The 16,336-nt window shown below is 59.4% G+C and overlaps 1 protein-coding gene across 2 annotated transcripts in view; it reads left to right on the top strand.

Moving 5' to 3' along the window:
* The window catches only part of INTS3 (integrator complex subunit 3), a 51,074-nt gene extending 35,598 nt beyond the window's left edge, over positions 1 to 15,476 (top strand). Inside the window, exons 18-30 of one of the 2 annotated variants that reach the window (XM_069878623.1) lie at positions 400 to 503; positions 1,661 to 1,705; positions 2,265 to 2,384; positions 2,946 to 3,099; positions 5,323 to 5,391; positions 7,905 to 7,980; positions 10,246 to 10,359; positions 10,437 to 10,485; positions 11,464 to 11,631; positions 13,263 to 13,363; positions 13,517 to 13,589; positions 13,665 to 13,821; positions 13,947 to 15,476. In XM_069878623.1, coding sequence (XP_069734724.1) covers positions 400 to 503; positions 1,661 to 1,705; positions 2,265 to 2,384; positions 2,946 to 3,099; positions 5,323 to 5,391; positions 7,905 to 7,980; positions 10,246 to 10,359; positions 10,437 to 10,485; positions 11,464 to 11,631; positions 13,263 to 13,363; positions 13,517 to 13,589; positions 13,665 to 13,821; positions 13,947 to 14,024 — 1,308 coding nt within the window. In that variant the 3' untranslated portion in view covers positions 14,025 to 15,476. Of the gene's footprint in view, positions 1 to 399; positions 504 to 1,660; positions 1,706 to 2,264; positions 2,385 to 2,945; positions 3,100 to 5,322; positions 5,392 to 7,904; positions 7,981 to 10,245; positions 10,360 to 10,436; positions 10,486 to 11,463; positions 11,632 to 13,262; positions 13,590 to 13,664; positions 13,822 to 13,946 lie in introns of both variants that reach the window. The other variant, XM_069878622.1, reaches the window with a different exon arrangement.
* The last annotated feature ends 860 nt before the right edge of the window (positions 15,477 to 16,336 follow it).

Raw genomic sequence — 16,336 nt, 5'->3', positions numbered from 1 at the left:
TGTATCCTCTAATCAGCTCCCTTTAGAGTCAAGTGGCCTTTTAGCATGAGAGCTGCTTCTCACTTCTGTGGGAATCAGGGGAAAAGGGTGTAAATCGTCGTTGCCAAGTGCCTTCCATCGCTGTTAGCCCTTTGCCGAGGGAGAGCTGAGCTCGGTGAATTATCAGCCATTAGAGGATAAGTGGACTGTGGTGACTGTGAAGTGTTTCAGAGCTGGACATCAATTAGGGGCTCATCTTGCTGATGACCAGCTCCTGGTGCTGCAATACAGCAGCATAAATAGCTCCTGAGCAGCTTGGGGTGTGTTCCCTGCTGCAGTAACCCTGCTGCGTCCCTGTGCTGGGCAGGCAAGGGCTGAGCTTCTGCTTTCTCCTCTCATTCCTTCTTTCCTCTCTACCAGGAGGACTTTGACTCGGAGCAGCTATCAGTGCTCGCATCCTGCCTCCAGGAGCTATTTAAGGCTCACTTCCGTGGTGAGGTTTTGCCAGAAGAAATCACAGAGGAGTAAGAATCTGGGTTTTTTAATGTCTCGTGCATTTACAGTGGGGCTTGGGCTTTCCCCAGTAAAACATACACTGTTTTCAGAAGACGTTGCTGCACCCAGAAGCTTCTTCTGTGAAGCAGTCAGGGTTCAGCATGAAGCTGGACAACAGTTGTCATAACCAGGGCTGGAAAGAAACCATCTTCCACCTCCCCACAAGCACAGGGAGAACCTGCTGCCACAGGACCTTGTGTCGGAGCTCAGTTTAGGTGATGGTCTGGTGGCTTCTGGCTGTGACCAAGGTTCTAAATACTCCATCTGTCCCTGCTGTGCTTGCAGAAACCAGCATCGGACACTGTTCCTTGGGGATTTTATTGGAACAAGGCTTGAAGCCAGAGCTGTCGGGTTCCAATAGCGAGGACATTCCTGTCTTCTCATTAGCAAGGGACAACGCTTGGTGGCCTGAGGAACATGGGCTCACAGCCCAGAAAGCCCAACCGTGTCCTGGGCTGCACAAAAGCAGTGGAGCAAGGGGACGGAGGGGATTCTGCCCCTGTGCTCCACTCCGCTGACCCCTCACCTGGTGTTTGTGTCCAGTTCTGGAGTCCTCAGCACAAGGAGGACCTGGAGCTGGTGGAGCAAATCCAGAGGAGGCCACGGAGATGATGCGAGGGTTGGAGAACCTCCCATACAAGGACAGGCTGGGAGAGCTGGGGTTGTTCAGCCTGGAGAAGAGAAGGCTCTGGGGAGAACTTAGAGCAGTTTCCAGTACAGAAAGGGGCTCCAGGAGAACTGGGAAGGGGCTCTGGATCAGGGAGTGCAGGGAGAGGACGAGGGGAACGGTTTCGAGCTGAAAGAGGGGAGCTTGAGATGAGATCTTGATGAGAAATGTTTTGGTGTGAGGTTGGGGAGGCCCTGGCCCGTGTTGCCCAGAGCAGTGGTGGCTGCCCCATCCCTGGAGGGGTTCAAGGCCAGGTTGGATGGGGCTTGGAGCCCCCGGTGCAGTGGGAGGTGTCCCTGTCTGTGGCAGGGGTGGCACTGGATGGGCTTTGAGGTTCCCTCCAACCCAACCCATTCCAGAATTCTCTGAACACAACGACTAAGGTCCAAGGCTTTTTTCCTGCCATTGCTGAGGAAACAGGGTGCACACAGAGCTCTGACTGTCACCTTTATCCTGCAGGTCTCTGGAGGAGTCAGTGGGGAAGCCTCTCTACCTAATATTTAGGTACGTCTGCTCTGAAATTCCTGAGCAATCTGGTCAGGGTGCTTTATTTGGTGGGGAAACCCCGTGGGTCCCATTCTGCCCCAGCCCTGCTTGCCCCAGGGCTGTTCAGAAGAGCGTATTGCTTCGTTCTGCCTATGTTGCGGTTTGTTTAGTAGAAAGACTTAAAATCCAGGGAAATCAGAGCTTATTTAGTCATTAAGGCACGGGTGGACGAGGTGCTAAGGGGCATGGTTTAGTGTTTGATAGGAATGGTTGGACTTGATCCAGTGGGTCTCTTCCAACCTGGTTATTCTATGATTCTATGATTTGTGGAAGCCTGGGACCCCTGGGAAGCTGAAGTTTGTGGGGTCCTGACCCCTTTGTCACCGCACACCCCGCCATGCTCTGCAGCCGGGCTGGGGGAGTGACCCCTGTGACCAGTCCAGAGAGCGAGCAGCCAGGACAGCATCGCTCTGGGAGCCAAGTTTCCCTGTGAGCTGCTGGTCCTCATCGTTAGCAGAGAAGTTCATGTATGGAATCTCATGTACCATCACTGTCTCCTTGCCCTGTGCTCCTCCAGGAACCTCTGCCAGATGCAGGAGGACAATAGCGGCTTCTCCCTGCTGCTGGATCTTCTGTCTGAGCTCTACCAGAAGCAACCCAAGATCGGTTACCACCTCTTGTACTATTTAAAAGCCAGGTAGGCCAGTGGGGATCGCAGAGAAGCATCCAAGGTGCAACTGGGCTCACGCTGCCTCCAAGAGACAGCTCGGAGTCATCCCTGCTTGCTCCAGCATAGGGCTGGCAGGTTCCTCTCTCAGCTGGGCACGTCTCACCTTGGACAACCATTCCGATCAAGGGTCTAGAGAACAAGACTTAAGAGGAGCAGCTGAGGGAATTGGGGTTGTTTAGCCTAGAGAAAAGGAGATCGAGGGGAGACTTTGTCATAGTCTACAACTCTCTGAAAGGAGGTTGTAACAAGGTGGGTGTTGGTTTCTTCTTCCAAGTAACAAGTGATAGGACAAGAGGAAATGGTCTCAAGCTGCACCATGGGGGGTTTAGATTGGATATTAGGAAAGATTTCTTCACTGAAAGAGTGGTGAAGCCCTGGGAGAGGCCATCTGGGATGTGGTGGAGTCTCCATCCCTGAAGATATTTAAAAGATGAGGTGCTCAGGGGTGGTTCAGTGGTGAACAGGGGCAGTTGGACTCGGTGATCTCAAAGGTTGTTTCCAACCAAGCGATTCTCTGATGCCTTCCAGCAAAGCTGCAGCGGGGAAGATGAACCTGTACGAGTCCTTTGCCCAGGCCACGCAGCTGGGGGACCTGCACACGTGTCTGATGATGGACATGAAGGCCTGCCAGGAGGATGACGTACGCCTGCTCTGCTACCTCACCCCCTCCATTTACACAGAGGTAAGACCCCTACAAGGTGCCAGAAACCCAGTTCAGACCTGAAGGGCATCCAGTCACCTTCCTGCAGGGGCAGGCTCAGGGCTGGGGTGGTTTTCTTCTGAGTTCCAGGCCTCCTCTGCTACAACAGAGAAGCCATAAAGCCTGGAAAAAGTTATGTACTGTGTCTAGTTCTGGAGTCCTCAGCACGGGGAGAACATGGAGCTGTTGGAGCAAATCCAGAGGAGGCCGTAGAGATGATGCAAGGGCTGGAGAACCTCCTGTATGAGGCCAGGCTGAGAGAGTTGGGGTTGTTCAGCCTGGAGAAGAGAAGATTCTGTGAAGACGGAGCTGTGGAGAGGGTCTTGATCAGTGAGGGCAGGGAGAGGATGAGGGGAACGGTTTTGAGCTGAAGCAGGGGAGACTGAGATGGGACCTTGATGAGAAATGTTTTGGTATGAGGGTGGGGAGGCCCTGGCCCAGGTTGCCCAGAGCAGGGGTGGCTGCCCCATCCCTGGAGGGGTTCGAGGCCAGGTTGGATGGGGCTTGGAGCCCCTGATGCAGTGGGAGGTGTCCCTGCCCATGGCAGGGGTGGCACTGGATGGGCTTTGAGGTCGCTTCCAACCCAAACCATTCCAGGATTCTGTGATTGTCAGGGCGAGCACAAACCAGTCTCCACCCCCCGTCAGCCCAGTTTTACAGGGCTCCGAGTGCTGCTGTTGATATTCTGGTGGTGTTCTGCCTGCTGGCGGCCCTGTTACAGCATCTCGCGCTCTGTGGATGGCGAGGCACTGACCTTGCTGTCCTGGATCCATCTTGCACACGTGCTTGGCTCCCAGCACAGCGTTGTCTGCGCTCCCTCGTTCAAGAGGTTTTGCTCTTCTGCTCCTCTTCTGGAGAGCAGCAGGTGAAGGCTCTGGGCAGACGTGTGGAAAGCTGGGGGAAGCAGCTCTCAGAACAAGTTCTGCTGCCTTCCCCGAACCCTTGGGTTTGTTGAAAGCTTTTATTGCTTTCAGCACTCAGTGCTGAGCTGGAGCCAGCTGGACTTAGCACAGAACGTGTTTGGAACGGGGAGAAAAGCATCTGCTCCAGATAGGTCACAGCTCAGTCCTAAACCACCCAGCCTGCTGGGTCTGGGACAGAGCTGCTGCTCCCTTCCTGCCCCCCGGGACTGTCTCTCGCAGCCCTGCGCAGGCTGCAGCCTTTCATTTGCGACGCTTGCGGGGTGGAGGCTGCTTCCAGCAAGCAGCGGTTGCCGGGTTTTAGGGGTTGGAGAGAGGGAGGGTGACGTTGTCTGCTCTGGGTAGATGGCAGGGTCATGGTTCTGCGTGTACTTTCTCGTTCCCTGGGAGGAATGAGCTGGCCCCACTCCTCCCTCCTTTCTGCCTGGTTCAGCAGGAACATCTGCTGGGCGTTGAGGTGGTCCAGCCCGTTCCTCACGAGGGCTTCCAGGTGGCTTCTGCAGGGAAGGGGACACGGTGACAGCCGGGGGAGGGCAGAAAAACCCATACAAGAGCAGGCACCGCAGCACCATAGTGCATTCTCCAAGTGGAATCCCGGCACGGAGCAGCATCTGGATCCCATCTCTGCTCCTTTGGGTTTAACAGCAAAAGCGGGGGGAGCCTGTTGCCGCCCCCGTGGGCGTAACGACCAGTTCAAGTCAGGCAGAATGTCCCGAGAGCAGCGTGTCTGGACAGCCAGATCCGAACGGTGTGGCCACTGCCTGCTGCTGCCAATTTTTCTGGCCTTTTGCCCTGTGTGTTGATTTTTCTTGTTTCTTTGCATGGCTGTTAAGGGATGAGGCCCTGGAACAGTAAGCTGGGCTCAAGAGGAGAGGGAAAAGTGGAGAATTTTAACCGCTCTGGCTGACTTCTGCCACCTGCAATCGGAGCAGCCTGGCTCCTTGCACCACTCGGTCCAGCTGGTGTCAGCTGCCTCACAGGGATGCGCTGGGCGCTCGCAGCAGCCTGCCCCTGCGCTGCCTTGCAGCCCTGGGCTCGCTCCAGCAGTGACTGAACACAAAACAGCCTCTCAGCCCTCCTGCACTTCCCTGGTTCCTTTTCCCACTCATCCTCGTTTCCTTGAGGAAGCGATGCTGGTTCTGGTCCAGCTGGGTCAGGCAGGGCAACGCTGCCCCGTGTGAGGAGGAACGTGTGTCCGAGCCTGAACCTAGGAGGTGTTTATCCTATAGGGACAGGAGTTTTTGACTGGCCTCTCCCCCATGTCCTTGCTTTCCTACTCTTCCAGTTCCCAGACGAGACCCTGCGAAGCGGCGAGCTGCTGAACATGATTGTAGCTGTCATAGACTCGTTCCAGGTAAGGAGGGGAGTGTTGCCTGGGGTGGGAGGCAGCTCGTTCGTGAAGGGGCAGCACCCATCTCCTCTGCTCCCAGGAGGTTTAAACCTGAAATGGCCCGTCCACAGGGAATGCAGGGCAGCTCTCTGCTCCTTTAGGCCTCCTTGGCCCCATATCAAACCAACCACATCCCGGGCCGAACCCAAAGCAGTGTGGCCAGCAGGACAAGGGAGGGGATTCGGTCCCTCTGCTCTGCTCTCGTGAGACCCACCTGGAGCTTGTGTCCAGTTCTGGAGTCCTCAGCACAGGGAGGACCTGGAGCTGTTGGAGTGAGTCCAGAGGAGGCCACGGAGATGATGTGAGGGTTGGAGAACCTCCTGTACGAGGCCAGGCTGGGAGAGCTGGGGTTGTTCAGCCTGGAGAAGAGAAGGCTCTGGGGAGAAGTTAGAGCAGCTTCCAGAGCTGAATGTGGTTCTAGGAAAGCTGGGAAGGGGCTCTGGATCAGGGAGGGCAGGGAGAGGACGAGGGGAATGGTTTTGAACTGCAAGAGGGGAGATTGAGATGAGATCTTGATGAGAAATGTTTTGGTGTGAGGTTGGGGAGGCCCTGGCCCAGGTTGCCCAGATCAGTGGTGGCTGCTCCATCCCTGGAGGGGTTCAAGGCCAGGTTGGATGGGGCTTGGAGCCCCTGATGCAGTGGGAGGTGTCCCTGTCCGTGGCAGGGGTGGCACTGGATGGGCTTTGAGGTCCCTTCCAACCCAAACCATTCCGTGATTGTATGATTCTTGAGTGCGGCACTGGGCTTTGTGAAGAGCAGCCCCCAAACCCCTGGGTATCTCTTTTCTCTCGCGGAGTTTTGGTATCAAAAGACTGAATCCCAGCACCTTCTTTCAAGGGATCTCTCTGGCGGCCGAGCTGTAGCAGGCGAGCCGAGAGTTGTCCCGTTGTCGCTGTTCCTTCTAGATTTTTCAGTGGCTAAAAGCAGTGCCATGGCCATTGCTACTGTGGACAATTAATAATGATAATTAGCAATAATAAAGCCCCTTGCTTAGTGGTGCCGGGGCGCTGCAAAGCTCTGGGCAGGCAGGCGTGCAGGAGGGCGTTAAAGAGGTGCAGGCAGCGCGTCCCCTGCTGCCCGCAGGCAGGCCGAGCCGAGATCCCGGTGGGAGAAGGGCTGGAGGCTAACGAGCGGAAGGCCAAGCCCTCTTAGACCCTCCTGGAAGGAACCTTTTGCCATGGTCACGCTGAGTTGCCATGAGCAACCCAAAAATAGTCACGGCAAAAGCGGAGGGCGGGGAGGTGGGCACGGGCAAGAATGCTGTGCTGCGTGTTTCTGCTGTCTAGGCTCGTCTGGAGCGCGATCTGCTGATAACCCTTTAACTCGCCCTATTTATACCCCATTCCCGGGCAGTTGTGCTTTTCCCAGCTGCGCAGGGGCCAGAACGCCTCGCCAGCAAGTTTTCCTTGGCAGGCTCCGAGCTGGGTACAGGAAAGGTTTGAGTCACGATGCCCTGATCCCCCCAGCTCGGTGCTACCCTTCCTCGGCTGCTCCTGGGCTCTACCCCGCGCTGAAATGCAAAGGTTTTGTTTTTCCCAGCAGAGCCCCGTAGCGTTTCCTTTCCCCTCCCTCTTCCAATTCCTTCGTTCCTTCCTGTTATTATTCATCTGCTTCCCTGCGATGCTCTGGCTGCGTGGCTCGTGTGGGGTCTGCGAGCAGAGCCTGGGCAGCTCAGCTGGCCCTGGGGTCTGTCCGCGTGTCTCTGGCACCCTGAGGAGCGGGGAGGAAGATAGATGAGAGCCAAAGCGTGCTCTGTAGCTGAGCCTGTCAGCGCAGGAGCTGGGAACGGTGCTCATCCCTGCTCCATTCATCTCATCTCCCTGTCTCTACTTCCCAGGGGTGACACACCACGCGTCTGGGCAGTGTCAGCTCCCATCCTGCAGACCAGAAACCGTCCAGGCCCCCCAGCAGAGGGGTCTGGAGTTTTAGGAGCTTTCCCAGCAGCCTGCCCACCCCTCCCCACTGCCAGCCCTCGAGTGGGCTTTGTGCATCCACCTCCCAAAGCCTGAGTGTGCAGGCACCTGGAGCCACAAGGATTAGGCCCCCAGCACTCGTGCAGCAGCCAAACCGATCTGTTTGGATCCAGCAGCCAAGGTCTGCAGACAGGACAGCACCATCCCGCTCGCCCTGGCCGAGCCTGCGGGGATCTGCTGTCTGTCCTGCGCGACACTTGCTCCCCAGCCTGGGTGTTGATGTGTGAAACCGTTAACCTCTCATTACTCCTTTGCCTCCTCTGGGCCCTCGCAGCAGCTGCCTCTCCCTGGAGCTGCTTAACCTCGCTCTGATTCATGAGCCACCTGCAGCCCCCGGGGTTGCCGGGGCTCCCCGCTGCATCCCCGCTCTCGCGGAGATGGCTGATGTTGGCAGAGCGACAGCTTCCCTGCTGGACCTCTGGACCTCCTCACGGTCCCCTGCGTTCAAGAGGGGCTCCTGCAAACCCCAGACGTTCCTCTAACCCCGTTTTCTCTGCCGCCCAGTTGCAGGAGCTGGTGTGCCACGTGATGATGGGGAACCTCGTCATGTTTCGGAAGGACTCGGTGCTGAACATCCTGAGTGAGTAGCGCTCCTGCAGGCGTAAGCGTTTCTTGGGGAGGGTGGGAGTGGAAGCAGAGCAGTTCGTGGGCATCCCCAACGCTCCAGCAGAGGGCTGGAGACCTCTGCTATAAGGACAGGCTGGGACAGTTGGGGTTCTTAGGCCTGGAGAAGGCTCCAGGAAGACCTTAGAGAAGCTTCCAGTACAGAAAGGGACCCCAGGAAAGCTGTGGAGGGACTTTTTACAAGGGGATGGAGTGATAGGTTGAGGGGGAATGGCTTTAAATTGGAAGGGGGAAGATTTAGATGCAACATTAGGAAGAAATTCTCCATGATAAGGGTGGGGAGGCCCTGGCCCGGGTTTCCCAGAGCAGTGGTGGCTGCCCCATCCCTGGAGGGTTCAAGGCCAGGCTGGATGGGGCTTGGAGCCCCTGATGCAGTGGGAGGTGTCCCTGCCCATGGCAGGGGTGGGACTGGATGGGCTTTGAGGTCCCCTCCAACCCAAACCATGGTATGATTCTGTGATTCTTGAGTGGGGCACTGGGCTTTGCGAAGAGCAGCCCCCAAGGGCTTTGCCCTTTCCGATCGGGAAGGCTGTAGTCTGTGTCCAACTGCTCCAGCGATGCCGCACGTGGCCGTGGGAAGAGCCCTGCAGAGCTGGCTGCTCAGCCAGCATCTGAGAGGGGTTCTTGGGTTGACTGTGTTATGCTGAGGTCTTTCCTCCAGGTATTATTGCCGCTGCTTAAAGGATCACTGCCCTAAACCGGATTGTTCGGTTTAGCAGTGTGATCCAAGCTGTGCGCTCTAATGGGTTTTGCCGGGCTGGCTGTGCCACGGCTTGGGAGCCCTGGCTCTCTGCGGTGCCAGGCAGAGTGCAGTCCAGGGCTCTGCACACCCTCAGCTTGCCCAGGCAGAGGAAAAAAATAAAACACACAAGAAAGAGGAAAGTCCTGAAACCTCTACCAGCTCTGCAGCCTCTCTATGTGGTCCCAGCTGCTGTGTTTCCAGGGATGGGAACTTTCCCAGCAAGTGCTGCGCGGTTGGCCCTTCCCCGGCTGCCTGTGTGGGTGTTGGAATTGGGATTTCCCTTTGTTTTCTGATAACTGTGGCACCCCAAGAGCAAAAGAGTTCTCACTGCTGTTCAGTCTGGACCACCCTGAGCTGACAGAGTCTTGGATGGACGCTCAGCTGGAAAGGAAAAGGCTGGTGCCCATGGTCTGTCCCTCATGGCATTCCCTCCAGGATCACCAGTGGGTGACCCAGTTCCCCTTCCTGCTTTTTAACTGGACTTCAGCTCACGTCTCTGGGAGCCACTGATGCAAAAGCCCTCTCCATCTCCAGCCAACGCTGCGTTTTGCCCATGTGCCCTGTGGCTCCTGCCCAGCAGTCGCAGCTGCCGCGGCTGCAGCCCCTCTGGACTGGGATGGTTTGTGCAGAGCCAGCGTAGAGAGCTCGGTGCACAGGGACTGGCAAGTGATTCTGGAGAGAAGCCCCCGTGCCCTGATCTGATGACTTGCCTGGATCCAGCTTAGGTGTTACGCAAGCTGCAAACAGCAATCTAAGCCTATTAATTAAAGAGTTTCATTAATTCTCTTCCTCTGAGCCCCCAGCAGCTGCTTTAGTGACTTTGCAGCTCCACCGCCCGCGCCGCAGCTGGCACAGCCTGTCCTGGTGCCACCTGCCAGGTCCTGCAGCCGCAACGCAGTGCAAACCTCGGCACGTGTAGGAGGGATTTGGGCGCTGTGCCCCACTCCGGTGCCCGGCTCCGGGACGGAGGGGTGGCCGTGGCACCGAGCACGGTTAGTGCTGCCCCTGAGGGGCTGTGGCAGAGCTCGGGCAGGTCCCTGCCGTCCCTCCAGGCATCGTGCTGGATCCTAAGCTGGATCCAGGCAAGCCACAAGGAGTGGTTGAGGGACCCGGGGTTGTTTAGCCTGGAAAAGAGGAGGCTGAGGGGAGACCTTATTGCCCTCTACAACTGCCTGGAAGGAGGTTGTGGTGAGGCAGGTGCTGGTCTCTTCAACCAAGCAGCAAACGATGAAAGGAAACGGCCTCAAGTTGTGCCAGGAGAGGGTTAGATTGAATAATGGGAGATGTTTCTTTACCAAAAGAGTGGGGACCCAGGGCACCGGGGGCGTCTCCATCCCTCAAGGGGTTCAAACCGTGTGGCCACAGCGCTTGGGGGCACGGTTCAGCCAGCATGGTGAGGTTGGACTAGATGATCCTAGAGGTGTTTTCCAACTTTAATGATTCCATAATTCTCCGATTCTCTCCTGTGCCTCCCCCTAGTTCAAAGCCTGGACTGGGAGACCTTTGAGCAGTACTGCACCTGGCAGCTCTTCCTGGCGCACAGCATTCCTCTGGAGACCATCATCCCCATCCTGCAGCACCTCAAATACAAAGGTGGGCTGAGTCCTACTCAGGAGAGACACAGCGCTGGGCTGCGAGCTCCGGTGCTGAGGGTCTCCTTTCCTTTGCAGACCACCCCGAGGCATTATCCTGCCTGCTGCTGCAGCTGAGGCGAGAGAAGTAAGTGGCGCGGGGCAGAGGGCTGCGTGATGCTCTGAGGGTCCTGTGGTGCTGCTCCCTGCACGCTGCAGCTTTCTTGAGCACCGTCGATGTAGCGGGGATGGCACCAGCTCCGGGTTGGGCTGCTTGGGGAGCAAGGTGTGGGCAAAGCTGCAATTGCTCATCCTCCCCAGCTCGCTGCGGGTGCGAGTTTGGTCCTGGAGCACCTGAGGACAGAGCAGGGTGGACACGTGTGACCCCAGCGGTTTCACCCTTCTCCAAGGCAGCAGCTCCCTGCCAGCCTCGGCTTCGGGAGCACCGTTTGCCGGCTCTCCTGATTGAGATGGGCTGTTTGTCTCTCACCTTGCTCACCCGGAGCTCATTATTTAACGGAGAGCAGGCTGTCACCTGCCTCCCCCAGGGTGCAGCGTGAGAGCTGCCTTGGCACTGAGCTGCGCTCGGGCGGGTTGGCCGCATCCCCGCCGCCGCTCGGCGTGAAGAGCACTTTATTTGTTTTCATTAATGCAGCGCACGAGGCTGGCTAATCTAATCCCAGCTCCAAATTGCGTTAGTGAAAAGCCCACAAGGATGGAGAGGGCAGGGGCGAGCACGGTCTGCGAGCGTCCAGCAGAGCTTTTCCCACGGCGGGGAGGGAGCGGGGCTGGCACTGGCGGGTGACAAGGAGCTCAGTGGCAGCCGGTCCCCGGGGGGGTTGCATTTACCAGCGATCTTGGGGAAGCAGAGGAGTTGGAAAGCTGCCCCTCGTGCCCTGGGCCTGGGAGCCAACGCTGCTGGGGCTGTGGAAGGGCCTGCTGGGTTGTGTTTGGGGAAGCTTGGTCCCATCCCAGCTCTGCCTGGGCTTCTGGACCGGGTCCCTCGGATGCTTGTGAGGTCTGAAGCCACCCCTCAGGCTCAGGTGCGTGGCAGTGGCTGCCCCCGCTGACCAGGGTACAAAGAGCTTGTCCTTCCTCCTCACGTTCCCTTCCCCGTTTGCCGCAGGCCCAGTGAGGAGATGGTGAAGATGGTGCTAAGCCGGCCCTGCCACCCCGACGACCAGTTCACCACGAGCATCCTGCGGCACTGGTGCATCAAACACGACGACCTCCTGGCCGAGCACATCAAGTCGCTGCTGATCAAGAACAACAGCTTACCACGCAAACGCCAAAGGTGAGGGGCCAGGGCAGGCTCAGGCTCTCCCACCGCTTCCCGTGGGGCTGCCCTGCCACCGAGAACCGCGCGACAGACTCTGCCTTGTGCCCCGCTCAACCCCAACAGCCATAGAATCTTGGAATGGTTTGGATTGGGGCCTCAAAGCCCATCCAGTTCCAACCTCAGGGACGCCTCCCGTGGGATCAGGTTGCTCCAAACGCCATCCAACCTTTTCCTTGAACACCTCCAGGCAGGGAACATCCCCAACTTGCCTGGGCACCGCTGGATGTTCCAGAACATCTTTCGGTGCCGTTTTCCAGATGTGGTTTGCGTAACCTCTGCCGGGAGGCTGCTGCCTCTGGGGTGGATGAGGTCAGAGAGTGTTGATGCAGCCGGGCCAAGCTGAAGCCCTTGGGGGTTAAATCCCAGTTCTCCAGGTTCCTGCTCCTCCTGCCTTTGGAGGGAAGGGGCAGAGGGCCTGTTTCTGGCCACCCTGCCTGAGCAGAGCTCTGGGGGCTGGAGGAGGCGAGACGGCTGGACCGCTGTGGGAGGGGAAAGGAGAGCAGCGTGGGATGCTGGAGCTGGTCCTGCACCGCTGTGGTGGCTCCTGACCCATGAGACACCTCACTCCCACTCCAAGTTATCCCTTGGCAGGGAGGCAGGAGCTGCCCTCAGCTCCTCGGCTGATTTCCCAGCCTTTTATCCAGCCTCAAAGACTTGATCCCAGGCCGCCAGGCAGCATCTGCCCTTGGCACAGCAAAAAGCAAGAGGCTCCTGGGCCCACGGCTGTTCCGCGCCAGATCACGGCAGCGTGGACACAACCAGCCCCCCTGCAGCCCCTCCGTGCCGGGCTTGGGGGATGGGGGGAGAGGAAAATCCACTCCAGCAGCCCCCAGCCCTCTGTGCTGGGTGGGCAGGGTCCTCTGCAGCCCCTTCCCAGGTCCTGCAGGTCTTTGCTGGAGTCGGAAGGACATCTAGTGTCCTGGGAAAGCAGAGCAGCCCCGCGCTTCACCGCAGCCGGGGCTGGGGGTCCCCAAGGACCCCCACCCAGCACCCAGGGAGCCGGCACCGCCACCACTGGGATCGTACTGGTGCTCCCGGCACCGCGGCACTGGGAGAGCGGCCAGTCCCACCCGTGTCTCTGCCACCTCTGGGTCCCCCTCGCTCTCCGAAGAGGCTGCTGGGGGAAATCGCGCCTTCATCTCTTCCTGCGTCTTAATTAACGGCCTTTCGGAGCCGAACAACGCCGCTTTTTTCTGTGTGGTTCTGTTCCGGGATCTGAGACGGATCCATCTCTAATCCCTGCTAATTAACGAGCGGCCAGATGGGCCCTGGCTGCTGGGAGCTGGCACGGCGCATCGTCCCGCGGCCGAGGCTCAGCACGGGGCGCTTGGTGTGGGCACTGGGGATGGAGGAGGCAGCCAACACCCCAAGCAGGATTTGTCCCCTTAATCCCGAGCCGGAGCAGTGCGAACGTGCCAGGGCTGGAAAATGAATCAAGTGGTGGGGTCGTGTGTGGCCCCACATCTTGGAGGTGCTGGGACTCGTTCCACCCACCGTAAGCCGGGGTCCTGGATTTTGGGGGGGGGGGATACGCGGGGGGTGGCAGGAGGAGCTGGCGCTGATGGGCATCCCTCCTCTGCCCGCAGCCTGCGCAGCTCCAGCAGCAAACTGGCCCAGCTCACCCTGGAGCAGATCCTGGAGCACCTGGACAACCTGCGCCTCAACCTGACCAACACCAAACAGAACTGTAGGTACCGCCGCGCGGCGCCTTGGGAACTGGGATGCTCTGGGATAGACCGGGAGCGCCTGTCTCCGTTATCCCTGATGGCTGGGAGGGTTCCCCGGCCTGGGGCACCCGCTGTTTGGTTTCTGACTCCCGTTTCTGCTGGTTCCTCCACAGTTTTCAGCCAAACTCCGATCCTGCAGGCGCTGCAGCACGTCCAGGCCAGCTGCGACGAAGCCCACAAGATGAAGTGAGTCCAGAATCCATCTTTCCCCGCCTCGGGGTGAGCGCTTCCTCGGTGCCCTGACCTCCCGCTTCCTTCCAGGTTCAGCGACCTCTTCTCCCTGGCAGAGGAATATGAAGACTCCTCCACCAAACCCCCCAAGAGCCGCCGAAAAGCCACCCTGTCGAGCCCCCGCAGCCGCAAGAACGCAGCCCAACCGGCCAACAACGAGGAGGAGTCGGCGTCCAGCAGCGCCTCGGTAAGCGTTCCTGCTCCCTCCCGGCCCTCTCGCCCACATCCACGCCGGTAAGAGTGGGGTGTGGGGATCCCCCCCCCCCCCCAAACCCAACACCGGTGACCCCCCCGCCCCATCTCCCGGCACAGGAGGAAGAAGACACCAAGCCCAAACCTACCAAACGGAAAAGGAAAGGCTCGTCCGCCGTGGGCTCGGACAGTGACTGAGGCCTCTGTCCTCTGCCCCCACCACCCCGTGGTGCCTGCTCGGACGACACCGAGTGCCAGCGCGGCGAGGACAGCACCTGCCCCCCCAGAGCCCCTCGAGGGGCCACCTCGTGCTTCCATGCGGACCCCGTGCTTCCAGACCCCTCCCCACTTGACTTTTTGGCTCATTTTTCCCAGCAGCCGGGGAGGGGTCAGAGCATGGGGGGCCCCCCAGGACCGGGCCCCCCCCAGGATCTGCTCTGAGGGGTCTGAGGAGGCACCATGCCCCTCCAGGACCTGCTCTGAGGGGTCTCAGGAGTCACCATGGACCCCCAAGCCCTGCTCTGAGGGGTCTCAGGAGTCACCATGGACCCCCAAGTCCTGCTCTGAGGGGTCTCAGGAGTCACCATGGACCCCCAAGTCCTGCTCTGAGGGGTCTCAGGTGGCCACGTGGCCCCCTAAGTCCTTCTCTGAGGGGTCTCAGGAGTCACCATGGACCCCCAAGTCCTGCTCTGAGGGGTCTCAGGAGGCCCCGTGGCCCCCCAAGTCCTGCTCTGAGGGGTCTGAGGAGGCCCCATGGCCCCCCAAGTCCTGCTCTGAGGGGTCTCAGGAGTCACCATGGACCCCCAAGTCCTGCTCTGAGGGGTCTCAGGAGTCACCATGGCCCCCCAAGTCTTGCTGTGAGGGGTCTCCAGGAGTCACCATGGACCCCCAAGTCCTGCTCTGAGGGGTCTCCGGAGTCACCATGGACCCCCAAGTCCTGCTCTGAGGGGTCTCAGGTGGCCACGTGGCCCCCTAAGTCCTTCTCTGAGGGGTCTCAGGAGTCACCATGGACCCCCAAGTCCTGCTCTGAGGGGTCTCAGGAGGCCCCGTGGCCCCCCAAGTCCTGCTCTGAGGGGTCTCAGGAGTCACCATGGCCCCCCAAGTCCTGCTCTGAGGGGTCTCAGGAGGCCCCGTGGCCCCCCAGGACCTGGTTTGTGGGGTCTCAGGAGTCACCATGGCCCCCCAAGTCCTGCTCTGAGGGGTCTCAGGAGTCACCATGGCCCCCCCAAGTCCTGCTCTGAGGGGTCTCAGGCGGCACCATGGCACCACGGGGTGGGAAAGGGGGTTTTGGGGGGGGCGATAGCACACGATCCTTATTTTCATACATGAGTTGTAAATAAACATTGCGAACTGGCTCGCTGCCCCCGGCTGCTTTGGGAAGGCGGAGGAACGCATCTCCCTGCCCCCAGGGGTGGGGGGACACCCCCCAACTTTTGTCCCCCCCCCTCCCAGGGCTGCGTCTCCCCCTGACGCTGCTTTTTTTGGGGGTGGGGGGGGGTTGGGAAGCACCAGCGCCCAGCAGGTTCGATTCCACGGATCCTGGGACGGGGGGGGGCCGAGGCTCTCGCCGCCCCCCCAGAGCTGTCAGCGTTTTTAAGTGTTTTTAAAAAAAAAAACAACAATAAAAAGCTCTCAAATCTTTTGTACAAACACACCCCCCCCAGTTTTGTGCTGCTGCCAGCAGCCCCCCCGGACCAAGTGGGAATAGGGGAATGGGAGAGGGGTCTGGGGGGGTATGGGATGGGGGGGCCACATTGGGGATACTGGGATGGGGATGGAGTGGGGGGGCCACACTGGGGATGATGGGATGGGGATGAGGATGGGATGGGGGGGCCACACTGGGGATACTGGGATGGGGATGGAGTGGGGGGGCCACACTGGGGATGATGGGATGGGGATGAGGATGGGATGGGGGGGCCACACTGGGGATACTGGGAGAAGGATGAGGGTGGAGTTGGGGGGCCACACTGGGGATGCTGGGACAGGGCTGGGGATGGAGTGGGGGGGCCACACTGGGGATACTGGGATGGGGATGAGGATGAGATGGGGGGGCCACATTGGGGATACTGGGACGGGGATGAGGGTGGGATGGGGGGGCCACACTGGGGATACTTGGAGAGGGATGAGGGTGGAGTTGGGGGGCCACACTGGGGATACTGGGACGGGGCTGGGGATGGAGTGGGGGGCCACACTGGGGATACTGGGAGAGGGATGAGGATGGGATGGGGGGGCCACATTGGGGATACTGGGACGGGGCTGGGGTTGGAGTGGGGGGGCCTATCGCAGTCCGCGGCTATTGCTGGAATGGAAGGGGCGTGGCCTCGAGTGAACGTGGGCGTGGCTTCAAGTTGCTGCGTGGGCGTGGTCTCTCTAGTGGGCGTGGCCTGTTGCGTCCCCTGCTATTGCTGCCTTGGGGCGCGGCCTGGAGGGGGCGTGGCCTGGAGGGCCGGTGGGCGGGGCTTCAGGGGGTGGAACCGGGGTGGGGGGCGGTACCGGGGCGGGAGGGCCCG

Source organism: Phaenicophaeus curvirostris, chromosome 29 (genome assembly GCF_032191515.1).
Source record: "Phaenicophaeus curvirostris isolate KB17595 chromosome 29, BPBGC_Pcur_1.0, whole genome shotgun sequence".
Classification (NCBI taxonomy): Eukaryota; Metazoa; Chordata; class Aves; order Cuculiformes; family Cuculidae; genus Phaenicophaeus; species Phaenicophaeus curvirostris.
Note: the sequence above shows the minus strand (reverse complement) of the source record. Positions and strands in the feature narration are given on the sequence as shown.